The sequence below is a fragment of the Bombina bombina genome, chromosome 1 (genome assembly GCF_027579735.1).
Source record: "Bombina bombina isolate aBomBom1 chromosome 1, aBomBom1.pri, whole genome shotgun sequence".
In the NCBI taxonomy this organism is placed as follows: domain Eukaryota; kingdom Metazoa; phylum Chordata; class Amphibia; order Anura; family Bombinatoridae; genus Bombina; species Bombina bombina.
The window spans coordinates 232,682,972-232,709,241 of NC_069499.1; the positions used below are offsets into that span (position 1 = coordinate 232,682,972).

Here is a 26,270-nt window from a genome sequence, read left to right on the forward strand (position 1 = left end):
ATGTGGTATCCCCACCTATTCTGAAAGTTTGTGGCCGCAGGTCCAAGCTATAGATAAACGTTGTAAACACAGCCAGCAGAAGAAATTACACTCTCAGTGGGTTATAGCAGAAATAAGGTAATAAAATGTTGATTTTCCATTGTTCTCTCCAAGTACTGGTGATTGTTTTATGGACAGATATAAGATAAAGAAACATGTATATGTATACAATGTGATACAATAATGAGATCTGATTATACCTACAAGCTCAACCCATTTTATTAGGCTGTGGCTTCAAAACACAAAATCAGAGCTTTAATATACACAAAAAAAAAAAACTTAAAAAGCTAATTTCTCCAATATTGGTGTGTCCGGTCCACGGCGTCATCCTTACTTGTGGGAAATATCTCTTCCCCAACAGGAAATGGCAAAGAGCCCAGCAAAAGCTGTCCATATAGTCCCTCCTAGGCTCCGCCCACCGTAGTCATTCTCTTTGCCGTTGCACAAGCAACATCTCCACGGAGATGGTTAAGAGTATGTGGTGTTTAGTTGTAGTTTTTTTATTCTACTATCAAGAGTTTGTTATTTTAAAATAGTGCTGGTATGTACTATTTACTCTGAAACAGAAAAAGATGAAGAGTTCTGTTTGTGAGAGGAAGATGATTTTAGCAGCAGTAACTAAAATCGGTTGCTGTTTCCACATAGGACTGTTGAGATGAAGTAACTTCAGTTGGGGGAAACAGTTAGCAGACTTTTCTGCTTAAGGTATGACTAGCCATATTTCTAACAAGACTGTGTAATGCTGGAAGGCTGTCATTTCCCCTCATGGGGACCGGTAAGCCATTTTCTTAGTCTCAAACAGAATAAAGGGCTTAATATGGGCTATAAAACTGGTAGACACTTTTATGGGCAAAATCGATTGCTTTATTTGGGCTTTTTATACATCTTTATGTTTGAAATTCACACTTACAAACTTTGGGAACGTTTTTTAACGTCAGGCACTGAGTTAGACACCTTTCCAGTCAGGAAGGGCCTTCCCAGTTGTAGGCTGAGCCTCATTTTCGCGCCATTACTGCGCAGTTACTTTTGAGAGCAAGACATGCAGATGCATGTGTGTGGATCTGAAAGTAGTTGGAAAAGTTCCTAGAAGGCTTCATTTGGTATCGTATTCCCCCCTGGGTTTGGTAAAGTCGCAGCAAAGGATGTAGCTGGGACTGTAGAGGGGTTAAAACTGTAACCGGCTTCAGTTTCTTTATTTAAGGGTTAAAGCTCTGAAATTTGGTGTGCAATACTTTTAATGCTTTAAGACACTGTGGTGAAAATTTGGTAAATTTTGAACAATTCCTTCATACTTTTTCACATATTCAGTAATAAAGTGTGCACTGTTTAAAATTTAAAGAGACAGTAACGTTTTTGTTTTAAAACGGTTTTTGTACTTTCTTGACAAGTTTAAGCCTGTTTAACATGTCTGCACCTTCAGATAAGCTATGTTCTATATGTATGAAGATCAATGTGTCTCCCCCTTCAAAATTGTGTGATAATTGTGCCATAGCGTCCAAACAAAGTAAGGACAGTACTGCCACAGATAGTAAAGTTGCCCAAGATGATTCATCAGATGAAGGGAGTAGACATAGTTCTACATCATCTCCTTCACTCAGGAGGCCCCTAGTACTTCTAGCGCGCCAATGCTTATTACTATGCAACAATTAACGGCAGTAATGGATAACTCCATAGCAAATATTTTATCCAAAATGCCTGCATATCAGAGAAAGCGCGATTGCTCTGTTTTAAACACTGTAGAGCAGGAGGGCGCTGATGATAATTGCTCTGTCATACCCTCACACCAATCTGAAGGGGTCAGGAGGGAGGTTTTGTCAGATGGGGAAATTTCAGATTCAGGTAGAATTTCTCAACAGGCAGAACCTGATGTTGTGACATTTAAATTTAAATTAGAGCATCTCCGCGCACTGCTTAAGGAGGTGTTATCTACTCTGGATGATTGTGACAACCTGGTCATTCCAGAAAAATTATGCAAGATGGACAAGTTCCTAGAGGTTCCGGTGCACCCCGACGCTTTTCCTATACCCAAGCGGGTGGCGGATATAGTGAATAAGGAGTGGGAGAAGCCCGGCATACCTTTTTCTTCTGTTAAGTGTGATCAGTCCACGGGTCATCATTACTTCTGGGATATTACTCCTCCCCAACAGGAAGTGCAAGAGGATTCACCCAGCAGAGCTGCATATAGCTCCTCCCCTCTACGTCACTCCCAGTCATTCTCTTGCACCCAACGACTAGATAGGATGTGTGAGAGGACTATGGTGATTATACTTAGTTTTATATCTTCAATCAAGAGTTTGTTATTTTAAAATAGCACCGGAGTGTGTTATTACCTCTCTGGCAGAGTTTGAAGAAGAATCTACCAGAGTTTTGCTATGATTTTAGCCGGAGTAGTTAAGATCATATTGCTGTTTCTCGGCCATCTGAGGAGAGGTAAACTTCAGATCAGGGGACAGCGGGCAGATGAATCTGCATTGAGGTATGTAGCAGCTTTTATTTTCTGACAATGGAATTGATGAGAAAATCCTGCCATACCGATATAATGTCATGTATGTATACTTTACACTTCAGTATTCTGGGGAATGGTACTTCACTAGAATTACACTGTAAGAAGTACATAAAGCTGTTTAATAACTAGAAATTATGTTTAACGTTTTTGCTGGAATGTAAAATCGTTTTCATTTGCTGAGGTACTTAGTGAAGAAATGTTTGGGCACTATTTTTCCACTTGGCAGTTGCTTAATCTTTTTTCTGACAGTTTCTGTTCTCTCTCACTGCTGTGTGTGAGGGGGAGGGGCCGTTTTTTTGGCGCTTTTGCTACGCATCAGATATTTCAGTCAGCAGCTCATTGTATTTCCTGCATGATCCGGTTCATCTCTACAGAACTCAGGGGTCTTCAAAACTTATTTTGAGGGAGGTAATTTCTCTCAGCAGAGCTGTGAGAATTATAGTTAACTGAGATAAAAAAACGTTTATTCTGTAATTTTTTTCCTGCTTTCAGAATTAGTTATCTTTGCTAATGGGATTAAACCTTTGCTAAAGTTGTGTTGTTTACAAGGATTGAGGCTATAACTGTTTCAATTTATTAATTTTCAACTGTCATAGATCTTCTGTGCTTCTTAAAGGCACAGTACGTTTTTAATAATATTCTAATTGAATTGTATTCCAAGTTGCAAGTTTATTTGCTAGTGTGTTAAACATGTCTGATTCAGAGGATGATACCTGTGTCATTTGTTGCAATGCCAAAGTGGAGCCCAATAGAAATTTATGTACTAACTGTATTGATGCTACTTTAAATAAAAGTCAATCTGTACAAATTGAACAAATTTCACCAAACAACGAGGGGAGAGTTATGCCGACTAACTCGCCTCACGTGTCAGTACCTGCATCTCCCGCTCGGGAGGTGCGTGATATTGTAGCGCCGAGTACATCTGGGCGGCCATTACAAATCACATTACAAGATATGGCTACTGTTATGACTGAAGTTTTGGCTAAATTACCAGAATTAAGAGGTAAGCGTGATCACTCTGGGGTGAGAACAGAGTGCGCTGATAATATTAGGGCCATGTCAGACACTGCGTCACAGGTGGCAGAACATGAGGACGGAGAACTTCATTCTGTGGGTGACGGTTCTGATCCAAACAGACTGGATTCAGATATTTCAAATTTTAAATTTAAGCTGGAAAACCTCCGTGTATTACTAGGGGAGGTGTTAGCGGCTCTGAATGATTGTAACACAGTTGCAATACCAGAGAAAATGTGTAGGTTGGATAAATATTTTGCGGTACCGGCGAGTACTGAGGTTTTTCCTATACCTAAGAGACTTACTGAAATTGTTACTAAGGAGTGGGATAGACCCGGTGTGCCGTTCTCACCCCCTCCGATATTTAGAAAAATGTTTCCAATAGACGCCACCACACGGGACTTATGGCAAACGGTCCCTAAGGTGGAGGGAGCAGTTTCTACTTTAGCTAAGCGTACCACTATCCCGGTGGAGGATAGCTGTGCTTTTTCAGATCCAATGGATAAAAAATTAGAGGGTTACCTTAAGAAAATGTTTGTTCAACAAGGTTTTATATTGCAACCCCTTGCATGCATTGTGCCGATCACGGCTGCAGCGGCATTCTGGATTGAGTCTCTGGAAGAGAACATTAGTTCAGCTACTCTGGACGACATTACGGACAGGCTTAGAGTCCTTAAACTAGCTAATTCATTCATTTCGGAGGCCGTAGTACATTTAACTAAACTTACGGCGAAGAATTCAGGATTCGCCATTCAGGCACGCAGGGCGCTGTGGCTAAAATCCTGGTCAGCTGATGTTACTTCTAAGTCTAAATTGCTTAATATACCTTTCAAAGGGCAGACCTTATTCGGGCCCGGGTTGAAAGAGATTATCGCTGACATTACAGGAGGTAAAGGCCATGCCCTGCCTCAGGACAAAGCCAAAGTTAAGGCTAGACAGTCTAATTTTCGTTCCTTTCGTAATTTCAAAGCAGGAGCAGCATCAACTTCCTCTGCACCAAAACAGGAAGGAGCTGTTGCTCGCTACAGACAAGGCTGGAAACCTAACCAGTCCTGGAACAATGGCAAGCAGGCCAGGAAACCGGCTGCTGCCCCTAAAACAGCATGAATTGAGGGCCCCCGATCCGGGATCAGATCTAGTGGGGGGCAGACTTTCTCTCTTCGCCCAGGCTTGGGCAAGAGATGCCCAGGATCCCTGGGCACTAGAGATAATATCTCAGGGATACCTTCTGGACTTCAAATACTCTCCTCCAAGAGAGAGATTTCATCTGTCAAGGTTGTCATCAATCCAGACAAAGAAAGAGGCGTTTCTACGCTGCGTACAAGAGCTCTTGTTAATGGGAGTAATCCATCCAGTTCCACGGTCGGAACAGGGACAGGGGTTTTACTCAAATCTGTTTGTGGTTCCCAAAAAAGAGGGAACTTTCAGACCAATCCTGGACTTAAAGATCCTAAACAAATTCCTAAGAGTTCCATCGTTCAAGATGGAGACTATTCGGACAATTTTACCTATGATCCAAGAGGGTCAGTACATGACCACTGTAGATTTAAAAGATGCTTACCTTCACATACCGATTTACAAAGATCATTACCGGTACCTAAGGTTTGCCTTCCTAGACAGGCATTACCAGTTTGTGGCTCTTCCATTCGGGTTGGCTACAGCTCCAAGAATCTTCACAAAGGTTCTGGGTGCTCTTCTGGCGGTACTAAGACCGCGGGGAATCTCGGTAGCTCCATACCTAGACGACATTCTGATACAAGCTTCAAGCTTTCAAACTGCCAAGTTTCATACAGAGTTAGTACTGGCATTTCTAAGGTCACATGGATGGAAGGTGAACGAAAAGAAAAGTTCACTCGTTCCACTCACAAGAGTTCCCTTCCTGGGGACTCTTATAGATTCTGTAGAAATGAAGATTTACCTGACAGAGGACAGGCTAACAAGACTTCAAAGTGCTTGCCGCACCCTTCATTCCATTCAACACCCGTCAGTGGCTCAATGCATGGAGGTAATCGGCTTAATGGTAGCGGCAATGGACATAGTACCCTTTGCACGCTTACACCTCAGACCACTGCAACTGTGCATGCTAAGTCAGTGGAATGGGGATTACTCAGACTTATCCCCTTCTCTGAATCTGGATCAAGAGACCAGAAATTCTCTTCTATGGTGGCTTTCTCGGCCACATCTGTCCAGGGGGATGCCATTCAGCAGACCAGACTGGACAATCGTAACAACAGACGCCAGCCTTCTAGGTTGGGGTGCCGTCTGGAATTCTCTGAAGGCTCAGGGACAATGGAGTCAGGAGGAGAGTCTCCTGCCAATAAACATTCTGGAATTGAGAGCAGTTCTCAATGCTCTCCTGGCTTGGCCCCAGTTGACAACTCGCGGGTTCATCAGGTTTCAGTCGGACAACATCACGACCGTAGCTTACATCAACCATCAGGGAGGGACAAGAAGCTCCCTAGCTATGATGGAAGTATCAAAGATAATTCGCTGGGCAGAGTCTCACTCTTGCCACCTGTCAGCAATCCACATCCCGGGAGTGGAGAACTGGGAAGCGGATTTCTTAAGTCGTCAGACTTTTCATCCGGGGGAGTGGGAACTTCATCCGGAGGTCTTTGCCCAAATACTTCGACGTTGGGGCAAACCAGAGATAGATCTCATGGCGTCTCGACAGAACGCCAAGCTTCCTCGTTACGGGTCCAGATCCAGGGATCCAGGAGCAGTCCTGATAGATGCACTGACAGCACCTTGGGACTTCAGGATGGCTTACGTGTTTCCACCCTTCCCGATGCTTCCTCGATTGATTGCCAGAATCAAACAGGAGAGAGCATCAGTGATTCTAATAGCACCTGCATGGCCACGCAGGACTTGGTATGCAGACCTGGTGGACATGTAATCCTGTCCACCTTGGTCTCTACCTCTGACACAGGACCTTCTGATTCAGGGTCCTTTCAAACATCAAAATCTAACTTCTCTGAAGCTGACTGCTTGGAAATTGAACGCTTGATTTTATCAAGACGTGGGTTTTCTGAGTCAGTTATTGATACCTTAATACAGGCTAGGAAACCTGTTACCAGAAAGATTTACCATAAGATATGGCGTAAATACCTATATTGGTGTGAATCCAAAGGTTACTCTTGGAGTAAGGTTAGGATTCCTAGGATATTGTCTTTTCTACAAGAAGGTTTAGAAAAGGGCTTATCTGCTAGTTCATTAAAGGGACAAATCTCAGCTCTGTCCATTCTGTTACACAAACGTCTGTCAGAAGTTCCTGACGTCCAGGCTTTTTGTCAGGCTTTGGCCAGGATTAAGCCTGTGTTTAAAACTGTTGCTCCACCATGGAGTTTAAACCTTGTTCTTAATGTTTTACAGGGCGTTCCGTTTGAACCCCTTCATTCCATTGATATAAAGTTGTTATCTTGGAAAGTTCTATTTTTAATGGCTATTTCCTCGGCTCGAAGAGTCTCTGAATTATCAGCCTTACATTGTGATTCACCTTATTTGATTTTTCATTCGGATAAGGTAGTTCTGCGTACTAAACCTGGGTTCTTACCTAAGGTAGTTACTAACAGGAATATCAATCAAGAGATTGTTGTTCCTTCTTTGTGCCCAAATCCTTCTTCGAAGAAGGAACGTCTACTGCACAACCTGGATGTAGTCCGTGCTCTAAAATTTTACTTACAGGCAACTAAGGAATTTCGACAAACGTCTTCTCTGTTTGTCGTTTACTCTGGTCAGAGGAGAGGTCAAAAAGCTTCTGCTACCTCTCTTTCTTTTTGGCTTCGTAGCATAATTCGTTTAGCTTATGAGACTGCTGGACAGCAGCCTCCTGAAAGAATTACAGCTCATTCTACTAGAGCTATGGCCTCCACTTGGGCCTTCAAGAATGAGGCCTCTGTTGAACAGATTTGCAAGGCTGCAACTTGGTCTTCGCTTCATACTTTTTCCAAATTTTACAAATTTGACACTTTTGCTTCATCGGAGGCTATTTTTGGGAGAAAGGTTCTTCAGGCAGTGGTTCCTTCTGTATAAAGAGCCTGCCTATCCCTCCCGTCATCCATGTACTTTTGCTTTGGTATTGGTATCCCAGAAGTAATGATGACCCGTGGACTGATCACACTTAACAGAAGAAAACATAATTTATGCTTACCTGATAAATTCCTTTCTTCTGTAGTGTGATCAGTCCACGGCCCGCCCTGTTTTTAAGGCAGGTAAATATTTTTTAATTTATACTCCAGTCACCACTTCACCCTTGGCTTCTCCTTTCTCGTTGGTCCTTGGTCGAATGACTTGGAGTGACGTAGAGGGGAGGAGCTATATGCAGCTCTGCTGGGTGAATCCTCTTGCACTTCCTGTTGGGGAGGAGTAATATCCCAGAAGTAATGATGACCCGTGGACTGATCACACTACAAACAATCAATAATTGCAATACATAATACAAAGTAAGGTAAAGTAAATTATTTCAGAGCAGGTAACTAGAATAAAACAGATAAATGAACAGTATGCATATTACCCACTCATTGCATGTAGTAAATACTATTCAAATAGTATACCCACCATGACAGTGAAGCGGCCACTCTTGGACCACATATTTGCTATCAACTAGACTGGACGTGGGTAAACATTATTGCTAGAGGGCCACTCATGGACCCTAAATGAAGAACCTCTATTTTATGTTTTTCAACAGGTCTAAGATACTGTGTGACTGGTAACCGTGTAAACACTTTTATAATTCTGTATATTAAGTGTTGCAGTGAAACAAGTTGAAAGTAAGAATACTAGGGACTCCGCCATAAGTGTAACTCAGGTAGGAGATTAACAACTGAAATAATATTAGAAAGTGGAGCAGCACTTATACCTTAAAGCTTTAATTATGAGATGTGTGTAGAGTCCAGTGAACAGAGTAAGCGTTGAAATTATACCGAAAGGAGGGACCTGTGAGGCTAAATTAGGTTCGTACATAGAGAATAAGGGGTAACCTTGCTATTAAAAAAAAAAAAGGAAAGGCGTATTTGGCGTTTAACTAGGATCCTTTAGGTATAACATTGTAGAACATCATTCTGAATTATAACTTATTAATTTATTGGGACACATAAGTGCTACTGTATGCCTTTGGTAATAACTTTATCTAGAAAAAAAAAAAATCCAGCCTTGATAGAGCATAGGTAGGGTCTAAAAAATATGCATACTTAGATTAGAGGGAGTTGTCCCGCCATCTCGGCCGCTGACAGCAGGGCACCATCCCAAATTAATAAGCCGAACCACTCGGGAAATAAATAAAATGTTTTGACTCAATAGCTTTAGGGTATGATAGATTAATAGGAGGTAAATAAATGTGTAAGTGAGAGGCTGTATAAGGCAATCATATTTAGAAACAGTAATAGGTCCCATACAACAACAAAAAATAGGCTATAAAATTTAAAACAGGCATTGTGAAGTTTAGCTTTAAATAAATAGATAATCAAATAACTGTGGGATCTCATAGCAGTATTGTGTGGATTATTGTTAAACTCCCTACTAACTTGAGGCAACTGAACATTGAAAAGCATAAATCAACAACAAACATTTTGACTCAGTAGCTTCAGGGTATTATAGATTAATAGGAGATATATAAATGTGTAAGTGAGAGGCTGCATAATGCAATCATATTTGAAAACATTAATAGGGTCCCATACAACAACAAAAAATAGGCTGTAAAATTTAAAACAGGCAGTGTGAAATTTAGCTTTAAAATAAATAATCAAATAACTGTGGGGTCTCATAGTAGTAATGTGTGGATTGTTGTTAAACTCCCTACTAACTCGAGGTAACAGAACATTGAAAAGAATGGATCCACAACAAACAAACAGGGGCATCTACGCTATGGATTATTCTGAGTTAGAAAAGGAAACACTCATTATGGTTAGTATTTCACTTAGCAGGCGATATGGATAAAGGGGACCTCTTTGGACTGTCATTGTCCCTTCAATGTTCATTACAGTCATCTTATAGTGAACGGCTGGCAGTCCGGCTTACTTGCAGCAAGGTTACCTGAGCAGCACAAAACAAAAGCCTGTGAGCAAGGAAGTCCACCGTGGGGCATCATAATGTGTTCCCAAAGAGGAGCCCGTAGCAAACCACCCGGGTCCCAGTTCAGGTATATCAAGGGTGAATGGAAGTCAGTATCTGGTAAGAGAGGTGCTCTTGAGGGCTGCGCCGCTCGCGGCTGTGCGGATCTACTGATCTGGGTGCAGGCTTCTGCTAGGATCGCCGTTATGCTAGGTTCCAAAGGTATCGGCTGCCAGGGCAAAGTGAAAGTAGGTCTGCTCATGTCGGTGATTTTTTCCCAAGCTCTCCCCCACTGAATGAGGCTCTCCGTCTCTATGGCACATAGTGGTTGTTTAAGTCCGGTGCCCGGAATCACAGGTTTCATAGGAGCAGAGGTTAAATCCCTCTGGGATGCAGTGTCATCAGGTAGCGGGTGTTGGAGCATGGGTGCAGCTTCATGGGCGGTTGGGAATGCCTCAGTAGGTCGCTGTAAAGTGCAAACATCACTATCGCTGGGTGCCATAGAAAATTTATCCTCAAAGGCGACTCTGTGCGTTTCAAGCAGGCAGCGGAGCTCCTCCAAAATATAAATTGCAATCTCCATATCTCATCTGATGTATGGCAGGTCCATAACGTAAAATGGTTTACAAGAGATGTGTATCTGTAAAGCACATTAAGTGCTGCGTAACGACAGGGCCAGAGGCGTCCTGCCGGGGGGTTTAGAATAGGCCAAGATTGTAGAATGGCTCCAGGCGCCGATGCCAGCAGTTATCCTCACAAAATTGTATTCATTAGACACAGAGTTCAATGCCTCATTCAGCTCCAGTAAAATAGTAAATAGTTCAATGAGTTAGATTAGGAATTTCTGTGTTTAAGAAAGGCTGCAGCAGCACACAGCTATGCGACCAAACATGGCCGCTGCCCGGAAGTTGTCCCCCCCTCCTATATTTAAGAAATTATTTTTTATGGTCGACCCCAGAAAGGACTTATGGCAGACAGTCCCTAAGGTCGAGGGGGCAGTTTCTACTCTAAACAAGCGCACTACTATTCCTATCGAGGATAATTGTGCTTTCAAAGATCCTATGGATAAAAAATTGGAGGGTTTGCTTAAAAAGATTTTTGTACAGCAAGGTTACCTCCTGCAACCCATTTCGTGCATTGTTCCTGTCACTACAGCAGCGTGGTTCTGGTTCGAGGAACTAGAAAAGTCGCTCAGTAGAGAGACTCCGTATGAGGAGGTTATGGACAGAGTTCACACACTCAAGTTGGCTAATTCTTTTATTTTAGATGCCGCTTTGCAATTATCTAGATTAGTGGCGAAAAATTCAGGGTTTGCAATTGTGGCGCGCAGAGCGCTTTGGCTAAAGTCTTGGTCAGCGGATGTATCTTCCAAGACAAAATTGCTTAATATCCCCTTCAAGGGTAAAACTCTCTTTGGGCCAGAATTGAAAGAGATTATCTCAGACATCACTGGGGGAAAGGGCCACGCCCTTCCACAAGATAGGCCTTGCAAAGCCAAGAATAAGTCTAATTTTCGTTCCTTTCGCAATTTCAGGAACGGACTGGCCTCCAACTCTGCATCCTCTAAACAAGAGGGTAATGCTTCGCAAACCAAACCAGCCTGGAAACCGATGCAAGGCTGGAACAAGGGTAAGCAGGCCAAGAAGCCTGCTGCTGCTAACAAAACAGCATGAAGGAGAAGCCCCCGATCCGGGACCGGATCTAGTAGGGGACAGACTCTCTCTCTTTGCTCAGGCTTGGGCAAGAGATGTTCAGGATCCCTGGGCACTAGAAATAGTTTCTCAGGGTTATCTTCTGGAATTCAAGGAACTATCCCCAAGGGGAAGGTTCCACATGTCTCACTTATCCTCAAACCAAATAAAGAGACAGGCATTCTTACATTGCGTAGAACCCCTGTTAAAGATGGGAGTAATACACCCAGTTCCAACGGAGGAACAAGGAATGGGATTTTACTCAAATCTTTTTGTAGTTCCCAAAAAAGAGGGAACTTTCAGACCAATTCTGGATTTAAAGATCCTAAACAAATTTCTCAGAGTACCATCGTTCAAAATGGAAACCATTCAAACGATTCTACCTACAATCCAGGAGGGTCAATTTATGACTACCGTGGATCTAAAGGATGCGCATCTACATATTCCTATCCACAAAGATCATCATCAGTTCCTAAGGTTCGCCTTTCTGGACAAACATTACCAGTTTGTGGCCCTCCCATTCGGGTTAGCCACTGCTCCAAGGATTTTCACAAAGGTACTCGGGTCCCTTCTAGCGGTTCTAAGACCAAGGGGCATTGCAGTAGTAGCTTACTTGGACGACATTCTAATTCAAGCGTCGTCTCTTTCAAAGGCAAAGGCTCACACAGACATTGTTCTGGCCTTTCTCAGATCTCACGGTTCCCTTTGTCCGTCGACAAGAGTTCCTTTCTTGGGAACAATAATAGATTCTTTAGAAATGAGGATTTTCCTGACAGAAGTCAGAAAGTCAAACCTTCTAAACGCTTGTCAAGTTCTTCATTCTATTCCATGTCATTCCGTAGCTCAGTGCATGGAAGTGGTAGGATTGATGGTTGCAGCAATGGACATAGTTCCTTTTGCGCGAATTCATCTAAGACCATTACAACTGTGCAGGCTGAAACAGTGGAATGGGGACTATACAGACTTGTCTCCGGTGATTCAAGTAGATCAAAAGACCAGACTCACTCCGTTGGTGGCTAACCCTGGACCACCTGTCCCAGGGAATGAGCTTCCGCAGACCAGAGTGGGTCATCGTCACGACCGACGCCAGTTTAGTGGGCTGGGGCGCGGTCTGGGAATTCCTGAAAGGTCAGGGACTATGGTCTCGGGAAGAGTCTCTTCTCCCGATAAACATTCTGGAACTGAAAGCGATATTCAATGCTCTCAGGGCTTGGCTTCAACTAGCAAAGGCCAGATTCATAAGATTCCAGTCAGACAACATGACGACTGTTGCTTATATCAACCATCAGGGGGGAACAAGGAGTTCCCTGGCGATGAGAGAAGTGACCAAAATAATAAAATGGGCGGAGGATCACTCCTGCCACCTATCTGCGATCCACATCCCAGGAGTGGAAAACTGGGAGGCGGATTTTCTGAGTCGTCAGACATTCCATCCGGGGGAGTGGGAACTCCACCCGGAGATCTTTGCCCAGTTAACTCAATTATGGGGCATTCCAGACATGGATCTGATGGCGTCTCGTCAGAACTTCAAGGTTCCTTGCTACGGGTCCAGATCCAGGGATCCCAAGGCGACTCTAGTGGATGCACTAGTAGCGCCTTGGACCTTCAACCTAGCTTATGTGTTTCCACCGTTTCCTCTCATTCCCAGGCTGGTAGCCAGGATCAAGCAGGAGAGGGCCTCGGTGATCTTGATAGCTCCTGCGTGGCCACGCAGGACTTGGTATGCAGACCTGGTGAATATGTCATCGGCTCCACCATGGAAGCTACCTTTGAGACAGGATCTTCTTGTACAGGGTCCATTCGAACATCCAAATCTAGTCTCCCTCCAGCTAACGGCTTGGAGATTGAACGCTTGATTCTATCAAAGCGTGGGTTTTCAGATTCCGTGATAGATACTCTGGTTCAAGCCAGAAAACCGGTAACTAGAAAAATTTAACCTAAAATATGGAAAAGATATATCGGCTGGTGTGAATCCAAGGGATTCTTATGGAATAAGATCAAAATTCCTAAGATCCTTTCCTTTCTACAAGAAGGTTTGGATAAGGGATTATCAGCGATTTCTCTAAAGGGACAGATTTCTGCTTAATCTGTCTTACACAAACGACTGGCAGCTGTGCCAGATGTTCAAGCATTTGTTCAGGCTCTGGTTAGGATCAAGCCTGTTTACAGACCTTTTTCTCCTCCCTGGAGTCTAAATCTAGTTCTTTCAGTTCTCCAAGGGGTTCCGTTTGAACATTCCATAGATATTAAGTTGTTATCTTGGAAAGTTTTGTTTTTGGTTGCTATTTCTTCTGCTAGAAGAGTTTCTGAGTTATCTGCTCTGCAGTGTACTCCGCCCTATCTGGTGTTCCATTCAGATAAGGTTGTTTTGCGTACTAAGCCTGGTTTTCTTCCAAAGGTTGTTTCCAACAAAAATATTAACCAGGAGATAGTTGTACCTTCTTTGTGTCCGAATCCAGTTTCAAAGAAGGAACGTTTGTTACACAATTTAGATGTAGTCCGTGCTCTAAAATTCTATTTAGAAGCTACAAAAGAGTTCAGACAAACATCATCTCTGTTTGTCGTCTATTCTGGTAAAAGGAGAGGTCAAAAAGCGACTTCTACCTCCCTTTCCTTTTGGCTTAAAAGCATCATCCGATTGGCTTACGAGACTGCCGGACGGCAGCCTCCTGAAAGAATCACAGCTCACTCTACTAGGGCTGTGGCTTCCACATGGGCCTTCAAGAACGAGGCTTCTGTTGATCAGATATGTAAGGCAGCGACTTGGTCTTCCCTGCACACTTTTGCCAAATTTTACAAATTTGATACTTTTGCTTCTTCGGAGGCTATTTTTGGGAGACAGGTTTTGCAAGCCGTGGTGCCTTCTGTTTAGGTAACCTGATTTGCTCCCTCCCTTCATCCGTGTCCTAAAGCTTTGGTATTGGTTCCCACAAGTAAGGATGACGCCGTGGACCGGACACACCAATGTTGGAGAAAACAGAATTTATGCTTACCTGATAAATTACTTTCTCCAACGGTGTGTCCGGTCCACGGCCCGCCCTGGTTTTTTTAATCAGGTTTGATGAATTATTTTCTCTAACTACAGTCACCACGGCACCCTATAGTTTCTCCTGTTTTTTCCTCCTGTCCGTCGGTCGAATGACTGGGGTGGGCGAAGCCTAGGAGGGACTATATGGACAGCTTTTGCTGGGCTCTTTGCCATTTCCTGTTGCGGAAGAGATATTTCCCACAAGTAAGGATGACGCCGTGGACCGGACACACCGTTGGAGAAAGTAATTTATCAGGTAAGCATAAATTCTGTTTTTCATACATTTTTTACTCTGCAGTTGGTAAAAAAAGCAATTGTAAACACATTAAGGGAAAAACTATTTTTAAGTATACTGTCTCTTTAATGTCCTTTCACGGTCAGCATGAGGGAAAATGGGATTCTTGTTCTTACCATTAAAAATTTCTTCTCTTGCTAAGTGACAACACATGAAGACCCATCCTTTCTGTTTTGCTGCCTTTAGTCTTTTGGATAGGCTTTATTTTGCCTCTTCTGTTTTTGAAGATTAGTGGCTTTCTGTTGAATTGTCTGTCTGAGGTTGCTGCTTGTCTCCAAGTAGATGACTCTATAGTTTTTGGATAATTGTAAGTCATTTCCTGCTTCATGTTCTGTCAATTTACTTCCTGAACTGTATCCTGCTCCACCTCAAAGTTTCTGTTTTTGATAGTGTGTGTTTAGTGTGTGTGCTCAAGTAGTAAAACTTATACACCCTTTTCAGTAAAGCTCAGGTATCTGGTTAACTAAGTACAAGCTGTACCATACAACGGGCAAAGGATTATTCTGTAATGCCGAGTTGAAAGTAAAAAAACTAAACCCAAATACTCTTTTTAATTTGTGTGTGTTGCTCTTTATTTTTATACTCTTTCTGTAATATACTTAGAACAACATGTTACAGTTTCAGTATTTATAAGTTTACTAATATGTATAAGTCCTACAACTTTATTTTAAGTTAATTTGATATGCAAGGCAGTGGGATGACACCTAGCTGAAACATCAACTATTTCCATGTCCTTTTTACAGTAAGCGCAGTTCCTAGAGTCCTTCATTTTTTTGTTGTATTAAAAGCAAGTGTTAAACACCTTATTGACCTTTGTTACTTAATGCTTATATTGGTGACTTTTGCTTCACTGCTAGGTTGCAACCAGGAATTGTATTTATCTTTTTGATATTCTTGTGCTTGGACCAAAGGCCTTTAAAAATGGGTTGCAGATGGTGCTGGAAAATAAGCACATCTTAAAGGTGAGAATTTTTCTATATTGTAGTTAAGCTAGAAGTGATGGTAAATCCTAGTGTTTCTGAAATGCTAGGATTTAGCATTGGAACAAATAAAGGGGACTTTCAGTCATGAAGTATAAAATACTTCATGCTGAAAGCTCCTTTATTTGTTTGCATCGTTCGCCACACTGAGCTGCTAAGGCAGCCCATGGCAGAATGCTATTTCTCTTGTAAGTTGTATCCAGTCCACGGATCATCCATTACTTGTGGGATATTCTCATTCCCAACAGGAAGTTGCAAGAGGACACCCACAGCAGAGCTGTTATATAGCTCCTCCCCTAACTGCCATATCCAGTCATTCTCTTGCAACTCTCAACACGCATGGAGGTAGTAAGAGAGAGTGGTAAAAAATAGTTAGTTTATTTTCTTCAATCAAAAGTTTGTTATTTTAAATGGTACCGGAGTTGTACTGTTTTATCTCAGGCAGAAGTAGAAGAAGAATCTGCCTGAGTTTTCTATGATCTTAGCAGGTTGTAACTAAGATCCATTGCTGTTCTCAGATATGTCTGAGGAGTGAGGTAACTTCAGCGGGAGAATGGCGTGCAGTTTATTCTGCTAATGAGGTATGTGCAGTTATAATTTTTTCTAGGATTGGAAATGCTAGAAAATGCTGCTTATACCGAATTAATGTAAGTTAAGCCTGAATACAGTGATTTAATAACGACTGGTATGCTTACTCTCAGGGGTATTACCCTTATATAAATACAATATTCAACGTTTGCTGGCATGTTTAATCGTTTTTATATGTGTGTCTGGTGATAAAAATTATTGGGGCCTAATTTTTTCCACATGGCTGGCTTTATTTTGGCCTAGTAATAGTTTCCTGAGGCTTTCCACTGTTGTAGTATGAGTGGGAGGGGCCTATTTCTCCAACATTGGTGTGTCCGGTCCATGGCGTCATCCTTACTTGTGGGATATTCTCTTCCCCAACAGGAAATGGCAAAGAGTCCCAGCAAAGCTGGTCACATGATCCCTCCTAGGCTCCGCCCACCCCAGTCATTCTCTTTGCCGTTGCACAGGCAACATCTCCACGGAGATGGTTAAGAGTTTTTTGGTGTTTAAATGTAGTTTTTATTCTTCTATCAAGTGTTCGTTATTTTAAAATAGTGCTGGTATGTACTATTTACTCTGAAACAGAAAAAGGATGAAGATTTCTGTTTGTAAGAGGAAGATGATTTTAGCAGACAGTAACTAAAATCGATTGCTGTTTCCACAAAGGACTGTTGAGATGAAGTAACTTCAGTTGGGGGAAACAGTTAGCAGACCTTTCTGCTTAAGGTATGACTAGCCATATTTCTAACAAGACCATGTAATGCTGGAAGGCTGTCAATTCCCCTCATGGGGACCGGTAAGCCATTTTCTTAGTTAAACATAAAAGAATAAAGGGCTTCAAAAAGGGTTTAAAAACTGGTAGATATTTTTCTGGGCTAAAACGATTGCTTTACTAGGCATATTATGCAGATTCTAACTTATAATTGGTATTATAATCTTGGGGAACGTTTAGAAAAACGGCAGGCACTGTGTTGGACACCTTTTTCAGATTGGGGCCTTTCTAGTTATAGACAGAGCCTCATTTTCGCGCCATTAATGCGCAGTTGTTTTTGGAGAGCAAGGCATGCAGATGCATGTGTGAGGAGCTAAGAATCACTGAAAAAGCTTATAGAAGGCGTCATTTGGTATCGTATTCCCCTCTGGGCTTGGTTGGGTCTCAGCAAAGCATATAGCTGGGACTGTATAGGGGTTAAATGTAAAAACGGCTCCGGTTCCGTTATTAAAGCTCTGAAATTTGGTGTGCAATACTTTTAATGCTTTAAGACACTGTGGTGAAATTTTGGTAATTTTTGAACAATTCCTTCGTACTTTTTCACATATTCAGTAATAAAGTGTTTTCAGTTTGAAATTTAAAGAGACAGTAACGGTTTTATTTTAAAACGTTTTTTGTGCTTGGTTGACAAGTTTAAGCCTGTTTAACATGTCTGTACCATCAGATAAGCTATGTTCTATATGTATGAAAGCCAATGTGTCTCCCCATTTAAATTTATGTGATAAGTGTGCCATAGTGTCCAAACAAAGTAAGGACAGTAATGCCACAGATGATGATATTGCCCAAGATGATTCCTCAAATGAGGGGAATAAACATGATACTACATCATCCCCTAATGTGTCTACACCAGTTTTGCCCACACAGGAGGCCCCTAGTACATCTAGTGCGCCAATACTTATTACCATGCAACAATTAACGGCTGTAATGGATAACTCCATAGCAAATCTTTTATCCAAAATGCCTACTTATCAGAGAAAGCGCGATTGCTCTGTTTTAAACACTGAAGAGCAGGAGGGCGCTGATGATATTTGTTCTGACATACCCTCACACCAATCTCAAGGGGCCATGAGGGAGGTTTTATCTGATGGAGAAATCTCAGATTCAGGAAAAATTTCTCATCAAGCTGAAACTGATGTTGTGACATTTAAATTAGAACATCTCCGCGCACTGCTTAAGGAGGTGTTATCTACTCTGGATGATTGTGACAATTTGGTCATTCCAGAGAAATTATGTAAGATGGACAAGTTCCTAGAGGTTCCGGTGCCCCCCAACGCTTTTCCTATACCCAAGCGGGTGGCGGACATAGTAAATAAAGAGTGGGAAAGGCCCGGCATACCTTTTGTTCCCCCCCCCTATATTTAAGAAATTATTTCCTATAGTCGACCCCAGAAAGGACTTATGGCAGACAGTCCCCAAGGTCGAGGGGGCGGTTTCTACTCTAAACAAACGCACTACTATTCCTATCGAAGACAGTTGTGCTTTTAAAGATCCTATGGATAAAAGGGGTTTGCTTAAAAAGATTTTTGTACAGCAAGGGTTCCTTCTACAACCAATTTCATGCATTGTTCCTGTCACTACGGCAGCGTGCTTCTGGTTCGAGGAACTAGAAAAGTCGCTCAGTAGAGAATCTTCGTATGAGGAGGTTATGGACAGAGTTCAAGCACTTAAATTGGCTAACTCTTTTGTTTTAGATGCCGCTTTGCAATTAGCTAGATTAGCGGCGAAAAATTCAGGGTTTGCTATCGTGGCGCGCAGAGCGCTTTGGCTAAAGTCTTGGTCAGCGGATGTGTCATCCAAGACAAAATTGCTTAACATTCCTTTCAAAGGTAAAACATTATTTGGACCAGATTTGAAAGAGATTATTTCAGACATCACTGGAGGAAAGGGCCACGCCCTCCCACAGGATAGGTCTTTTAAGGCTAAAAATAAACCTAATTTTCGTCCCTTTCGCAGAAACGGACCAGCCTCTAATTCTGCATCCTCTAAGCAAGAGGGTAATACTTCACAACCCAAACCAGCCTGGAAACCAATGCAAGGCTGGAACAAGGGTAAGCAGGCCAAGAAGCCTACCACTGCTACCAAAACAGCATGAAGGGATAGCCCCCGATCCGGGACCGGATCTAGTGGGGGGCAGACTCTCTCTCTTTGCTCAGGCTTGGGCAAGAGATGTTCAGGATCGTTGGGCGCTAGAAATAGTTTCTCAAGGTTATCTTCTGGAATTCAAGGAACTACCCCCAAGGGGAAGGTTCCACAGGTCTCTATTATCCTCAAACCAAATAAAGAGACAGGCATTCTTACATTGCGTAGAAGACCTGTTAAAGATTGGAGTGATACATCCAGTTCCAATAAAAGAACAAGGAATGGGATTTTACTCAAATCTGTTCGTAGTTCCCAAAAAAGAGGGAACATTCAGACCAATTTTGGATCTGAAGATCCTAAACAAATTTCTCAGGGTTCCATCGTTCAAAATGGAAACCATTCGAACGATCCTTCCCACCATCCAGGAAAGTCAATTTATGACCACCGTGGATTTAAAGGATGCGTACCTACATATTCCTATCCACAAGGAACATCATCAGTTCCTAAGGTTCGCTTTTCTGGACAAGCATTACCAGTTTGTGGCACTTCCATTCGGATTAGCCACTGCTCCGAGAATTTTCACAAAGGTACTAGGATCCCTTCTAGCTGTTCTAAGACCAAGGGGCATTGCAGTAGTACCTTACTTGGACGACATCCTAATTCAAGCATCGTCCCTGTCAAAAGCAAAGGCTCATACGGACATCGTCCTAGCCTTTCTCAGATCTCACGGATGGAAGGTGAACAAAGAAAAAAGTTCTCTGTCCCCGTCAACAAGAGTTCCCTTCTTGGGAACAATAATAGATTCCTTAGAAATGAGGATTTTTCTGACAGAGGTCAGAAAATCAAAACTTCTAAGCTCTTGTCATGTACTTCACTCTGTTCCTCGTCCTTCCATAGCGCAGTGCATGGAGGTAATAGGTTTGATGGTTGCAACAATGGACATAGTTCCTTTTGCACGAATTCATCTAAGACCATTACAACTGTGCATGCTCAAATAGTGGAATGGGGATTTCACAGACTTGTCTCCGATGATTCAAGTAGATCAAAAGACCAGAGATTCACTCCGTTGGTGGCTGACCCTGGACAATCTGTCACAGGGAATGAGCTTCCGCAGACCAGAGTGGGTCATTGTCACGACCGACGCCAGTCTAGTGGGCTGGGGCGCGGTCTGGGAATCCCTGAAAGCTCAGGGTTTATGGTCTCGGGAAGAGTCTCTTCTCCCGATAAACATTCTGGAACTGAGAGCGATTCTCAAAGCTTGGCCTCAACTAGCAAAGGCCAAATTCATAAGGTTTCAATCAGACAACATGACGACTGTTGCATATATCAATCATCAGGGGGGAACAAGGAGTTCCCTGGCGATGAAAGAAGTGACCAAGATAATTCAATGGGCGGAGGATCACTCCTGCCACTTGTCTGCGATCCACATCCCAGGAGTGGAAAATTGGGAAGCGGATTTTCTGAGTCGTCAGACATTCCATCCGGGGGAGTGGGAACTCCATCCGGAAATCTTTGCCCAAATAACTCAATTATGGGGCATTCCAGACATGGATCTGATGGCGTCTCGTCAGAACTTCAAGGTTCCTTGCTACGGGTCCAGATCCAGGGATCCCAAGGCGACTCTAGTAGATGCACTAGTAGCACCTTGGACTTTCAACCTAGCTTATGTATTCCCACCGTTTCCTCTCATTCCCAGGCTGGTAGCCAGGATCAATCAGGAGAGGGCCTCGGTGATCTTGATAGCTCCTGCGTGGCCACGCAGGACTTGGTATGCAGACCTGGTGAATATGTCATCGGCTCCACCATGGAAGCTACCTTTGAGACAGGACCTTCTTGTTCAGGGTCCATTCAAACATCTGAATCTGGTTTCCCTCCAACTGACGGCTTGGAGATTGAACGCTTGATTTTATCAAAGCGTGGGTTTTCAGATTCTGTAATAGATACTTTGATTCAGGCTAGAAAGCCTGTAACTAGAAAAATTTACCATAAAATATGGAAAAAATATATCTGTTGGTGTGAATCCAAAGGATTGCCATGGAACAAGATAAAAATTCCTAAGATTCTATCCTTTCTACAAGAAGGTTTGGAGAAAGGATTATCTGCAAGTTCTCTAAAGGGACAGATTTCTGCTTTATCTGTCTTACTACACAAACGACTGGCAGCTATGCCAGATGTTCAAGCATTTGTTCAGGCTCTGGTTAGGATCAAGCCTGTTTACAGACCTTTGACTCCTCCCTGGAGTTTAAATCTAGTTCTTTCAGTTCTTCAAGGGGTTCCGTTTGAACCCTTACATTCCGTAGATATTAAGTTACTATCTTGGAAAGTTTTGTTTTTGGTTGCAATCTCTTCTGCTAGAAGAGTTTCAGAGTTATCTGCTCTGCAGTGTTCTCCTCCTTATCTGGTGTTCCATGCAGATAAGGTGGTTTTGCGTACTAAGCCTGGTTTTCTTCCTAAAGTTGTTTCTAACAAAAATATTAACCAGGAGATAGTTGTACCTTCTTTGTGTCCGAATCCAGTTTCAAAGAAGGAGCGTTTGTTACACAATTTGGACGTTGTCCGTGCTCTAAAATTCTATTTAGAGGCTACTAAAGATTTCAGACAAACATCATCCTTGTTTGTTGTTTATTCTGGTAAAAGGAGAGGTCAAAAAGCGACTTCTACCTCTCTTTCCTTTTGGCTTAAAAGCATTATCCGTTTGGCTTATGAGACTGCTGGACGGCAGCCTCCTGAAAGAATCACAGCTCACTCCACTAGGGCTGTGGCTTCCACATGGGCCTTCAAGAACGAGGCTTCTGTTGACCAGATATGTAAGGCAGCGACTTGGTCTTCACTGCACACTTTTGCCAAATTTTACAAATTTGATACTTTTGCTTCTTCTGAGGCTATTTTTGGGAGAAAGGTTTTGCAAGCTGTGGTGCCTTCCGTTTAGGTGACCTGATTTGCTCCCTCCCTTCATCCGTGTCCTAAAGCTTTGGTATTGGTTCCCACAAGTAAGGATGACGCCGTGGACCGGACACACCAATGTTGGAGAAAACAGAATTTATGCTTACCTGATAAATTACTTTCTCCAACGGTGTGTCCGGTCCACTGCCCGCCCTGGTTTTTTTAATCAGGTCTGATGAATTATTTTCTCTAACTACAGTCACCACGGTATCATATGATTTCTCCTATATATATTTCCTCCTGTCCGTCGGTCGAATGACTGGGGTGGGCGGAGCCTAGGAGGGATCATGTGACCAGCTTTGCTGGGACTCTTTGCCATTTACTGTTGGGGAAGAGAATATCCCACAAGTAAGGATGACGCCGTGGACCGGACACACCGTTGGAGAAAGTAATTTATCAGGTAAGCATAAATTCTGTTTTTAGTGCTTTTTTGTGCAGTTAAAATTACAGACTGAGACATCCAGTTTTCCTCAGAAGTCCCCTGAATGCTGCAGGACATCTCAAAAGGGCCTATTGGGGAAGGTATGGCCACAGCAGAGCTGTGGCAGTTGATTGTGACTGTTTAAAAACGTTTGTCGTTTTTTTTATCCGTTTTTTGAACTAAGGGGTTAATCATCCATTTGCAAGTGGGTGCAATGCTCTGTTAGCTTATTATACACACTGTAAAAAATTAGTTTGTGTAACTGCCTTTTTTCACTGTTTTTCAAATTCTGACAAAATTTGTTTCTCTTAAAGGCACAGTACCGTTTTTTATATTTGCTTGTTAACTTGATTTAAAGTGTTTTCCAAGCTTGCTAGTCTCATTGCTAGTCTGTACAAACATGTCTGACATAGAGGAAACTCCTTGTTTATTATGTTTAAAAGCCATGGTTGAAACCCCCTCTTAGAATGTGTACCAAATGTACTGATTTCACTTTAAGCAATAAAGATCATATTCTGTCTTTAAAAAATTTATCACCAGAGGATTCTGACGAGGGGGAAGTTATGCCGACTAACTTTCCCCACGTGTCAGATCCTTTGACTCCCGCTCAAGGGACTCACGCTCAAATGGCGCCAAGTACATCTAGGGCGCCCATAGCGATTACTTTACAAGACATGGCGGCAGTCATGGATAATACACTGTCAGCGGTATTAGCCAGACTACCTGAATTTAGAGGTAAGCGAGATAGCTCTGGGGTTAGACGAAATACTGCATACTGACGCTTTAAGAACCATATCTGATACTGCCTCACAATATGCAGAAGCTGAGGAAGGAGAGCTTCAGTCTGTGGGCGATATTTCTGACTCAGGAAAGATACCTGATTCTGATATTTCTACATTTAAATTTAAGCTTGAACACCTCCGCGTATTGCTAAGGGAGGTTTTAGCTGCTCTGAATGACTGTGACACAATTGCAGTGCCAGAGAAATTGTGTAGACTGGATAAATACTTTGCAGTGCCGGTGTGTACTGATGTTTTTCCAATACCTAAAAGGTTTACAGAAATTATTACTAAGGAATGGGATAGGCCAGGTGTGCCGTTCTCTCCACCTCCTATTTTTAGAAAAATGTTTCCTATAGAGGCCACCACACGGGACTTATGGCAGACAGTCCCTAAGGTGGAGGGAGCAGTTTCTACTCTTGCAAAGCGTACTACTATCCCTGTCGAGGACAGTTGTGCTTTTTCAGATCCAATGGATAAAAAGTTAGGTTACCTTAAGAAAATGTTTTTTCAACAAGGTTTTATCCTACAGCCCCTTGCATGCATTGCTCCTGTCACTGCTGCTGCGGCGTTCTGGTTTGAGTCTCTGGAAGAGGCTTTACAGGTAGCGACTCTGTTATGAATATTACCTTTATCTATAAAGTATATCATGTGAAATGGTGCAATTTTAAATGACACATTTTTCTATAAGTTATGAGAGGTAATAGACAAATCTGAATCCTTTTAGTTGCTATCAGTCTATTAATTATACCGACACCAGATGAATAACAAAAGTTAACTTTATTAAAGTATTTTGTTATTAATAATTAGCATTTAATAGAAACCTAAGCAATCAAAATATTACAGAGATGTAAACGACAGTTCTATAATAATCACTAACGCGATAACATAACTTCAAATAGCAAGGAAAACAGAATAATACAGAGATTAAACTATAAAGATGATTAAGTCATATTTTCAAAATAACACAAACATTGGCATGATGATGGGAACCAAATATTTCATTATAACCCTCTAAGGTATTTGCATAGAATCAGGTAGATTAATAATTATGACAAACCGTCAGATGATAATCTATCCTAATTCCTGATTCACCCGGTGTTATTGTCGACAAATAAGACCAGGTGGTAGGAATTTTTATAAAGAAAACACAAAGCTATAAAACAATTAATTAATTTACCTGATTAAATATGAAAAGGCATTTTACATAAATGTTAAATGTAAATCTTAATGATATTAACATCTAAAGTGACTTTCTTTCATGCATCACCAAAGTAAATAAATTCCCCCTTTTTCAGACAGGAATCAAACTGTCAGGTCGTAGATCTGTCCCAATAGGCTAAACTCGTCTCAGCAGTTATAATCCACTAATCTCGGACCTCTGTAGTTGATTAGTAAATTACCAACTCCATAAATTATGTGACCAGTTCAAAAGCCCAGGAAAAACGACCCCCTCCCCTTGGGCTAGACCCTATATATTCCCGTTCTCTCATCTAGGAGGAGTCATTAATTATAATATTTTAATCATTGATTAACATAAAATTAATTAGATGAAATATTATTGTTTTAACAGTAGATGGCTCTCGCATATAGGGTAAAAATATTGGAAAAACACTTATTATATTTATGTTTACCCCAACATTCCTAAACTACAATCAAGGTTATAAACTGCACTTATTTACAGAAATAAGCGACTAGCTGGGGCCTAAGCAAGTAAACTACCTTGAATAATGAAAAACATATTGATATGAAACTTCTCAGTCAGCAAGACTGAGGAAAACAAAATTCAATGTAATAATAGCTGAGCCCTGGTTAAGCTTAAAACAAGAAAACAACATGGAGTCTGTTCTGTCATGAAAAATTCATGACATATTCCCCCTCATCTAGACTATCTTACCCCGCCCAGGATGGATGAGATCAGTCTAGATCACTGTCTTATATGGGCGATTATTATGGTCAACCATCCGAAGACTAAGAGGGGGAGGGTATCTTCCCCTCTTGAAATTCTTATACCATAGAATTGTTAATCCACTATTCCAAATTACAATAAATATATCAAAAATGGATATAATTGCACCTATCTTCTGGTTCCAAATGTTAAAAGGAGACATCCAGCCAGTAAATGTAGGATACATGAAATCAGAAATAGATAAGTCATCCTTGCGGATGTTCATCTTTACAGTATGATTAGGTTTATTATTAAGGAGATACATTAACTCAGCATCTATAGGAATCTCACGACCTTGGAAGGCGTCTACCACTTCTACTTCACCATCTAATACTGAAGATTCAATATAAAAAAAGAGTAATATCACCAATGGTAACAAGGTTATCTTTAGGTACCTGTATGAGCATCACATTATAGGGTATTGGTATTGTATAAACCCAACCATGCATTATGTAAGTAACAGTCATATTCTTCAGATTTGTACTCACTAACCACTTATCTTTTACCAACACAGCTCTAGTTTGAGCCAAGTCATCAGTCTTAGTCATAGTCACTTCACATTGTTCCTGAACCTGTGACATAAACCTGACACCACATAGTGCCTTTGAAGCATCATTTAAGAAAGGTTTACCAGGGCATAAATAATTATGATCCTTAAACTTAACACAAGTTTCAAGTTTGGGAACCAAATACGGACTAGATGTACGGGATTGATATGCCACCACACTTGGGGTTTGGATTTGTACATGTATATTATTTTTCCAAGTACCCACATTATGTACAACTTTCAATTGATAAATATCATTAAATGACATATGTGGCACCTTTATTAGAAAACAAAGTTCCATGTTTTGGGGATCAATGTAGAGTGACAAAGCAGAACCAGCATCAAAAGCAATGTTTATTTGCATTTCATCAACATCCTTCCCATAAGCTCTTAAGAGCCTTGTTTTTATAATGTCCTTGTTGACAAAATATAATGGAATACGTCCCTCAACAAGACTCTCAATTCCACTTTGAATCTCTCGTAACCAATTTCCTGTAAAATACACCACTGGGTCCAAAAAACTTAACAGTTCATTCTGAATTAGTTCATGTTTATATTGGACCTTTATCGCTCGGATGGAAAGACCTGAATGCAAATTAGTGGTCACAAC

At 41.8% G+C, this 26,270-nt stretch overlaps 1 protein-coding gene across 1 annotated transcript in view; it reads left to right on the forward strand.

The window, feature by feature from the left end:
• EXD1 (exonuclease 3'-5' domain containing 1) overlaps nucleotides 1-26,270 on the forward strand; it is a 594,484-nt gene that overhangs the window by 282,587 nt on the left and 285,627 nt on the right. Inside the window, exon 10 of the mRNA XM_053711728.1 lies at nucleotides 15,479-15,583. Within this exon, the coding sequence (XP_053567703.1) occupies nucleotides 15,479-15,583 (105 nt within the window). The remainder of the gene's footprint in view (nucleotides 1-15,478; nucleotides 15,584-26,270) is intronic.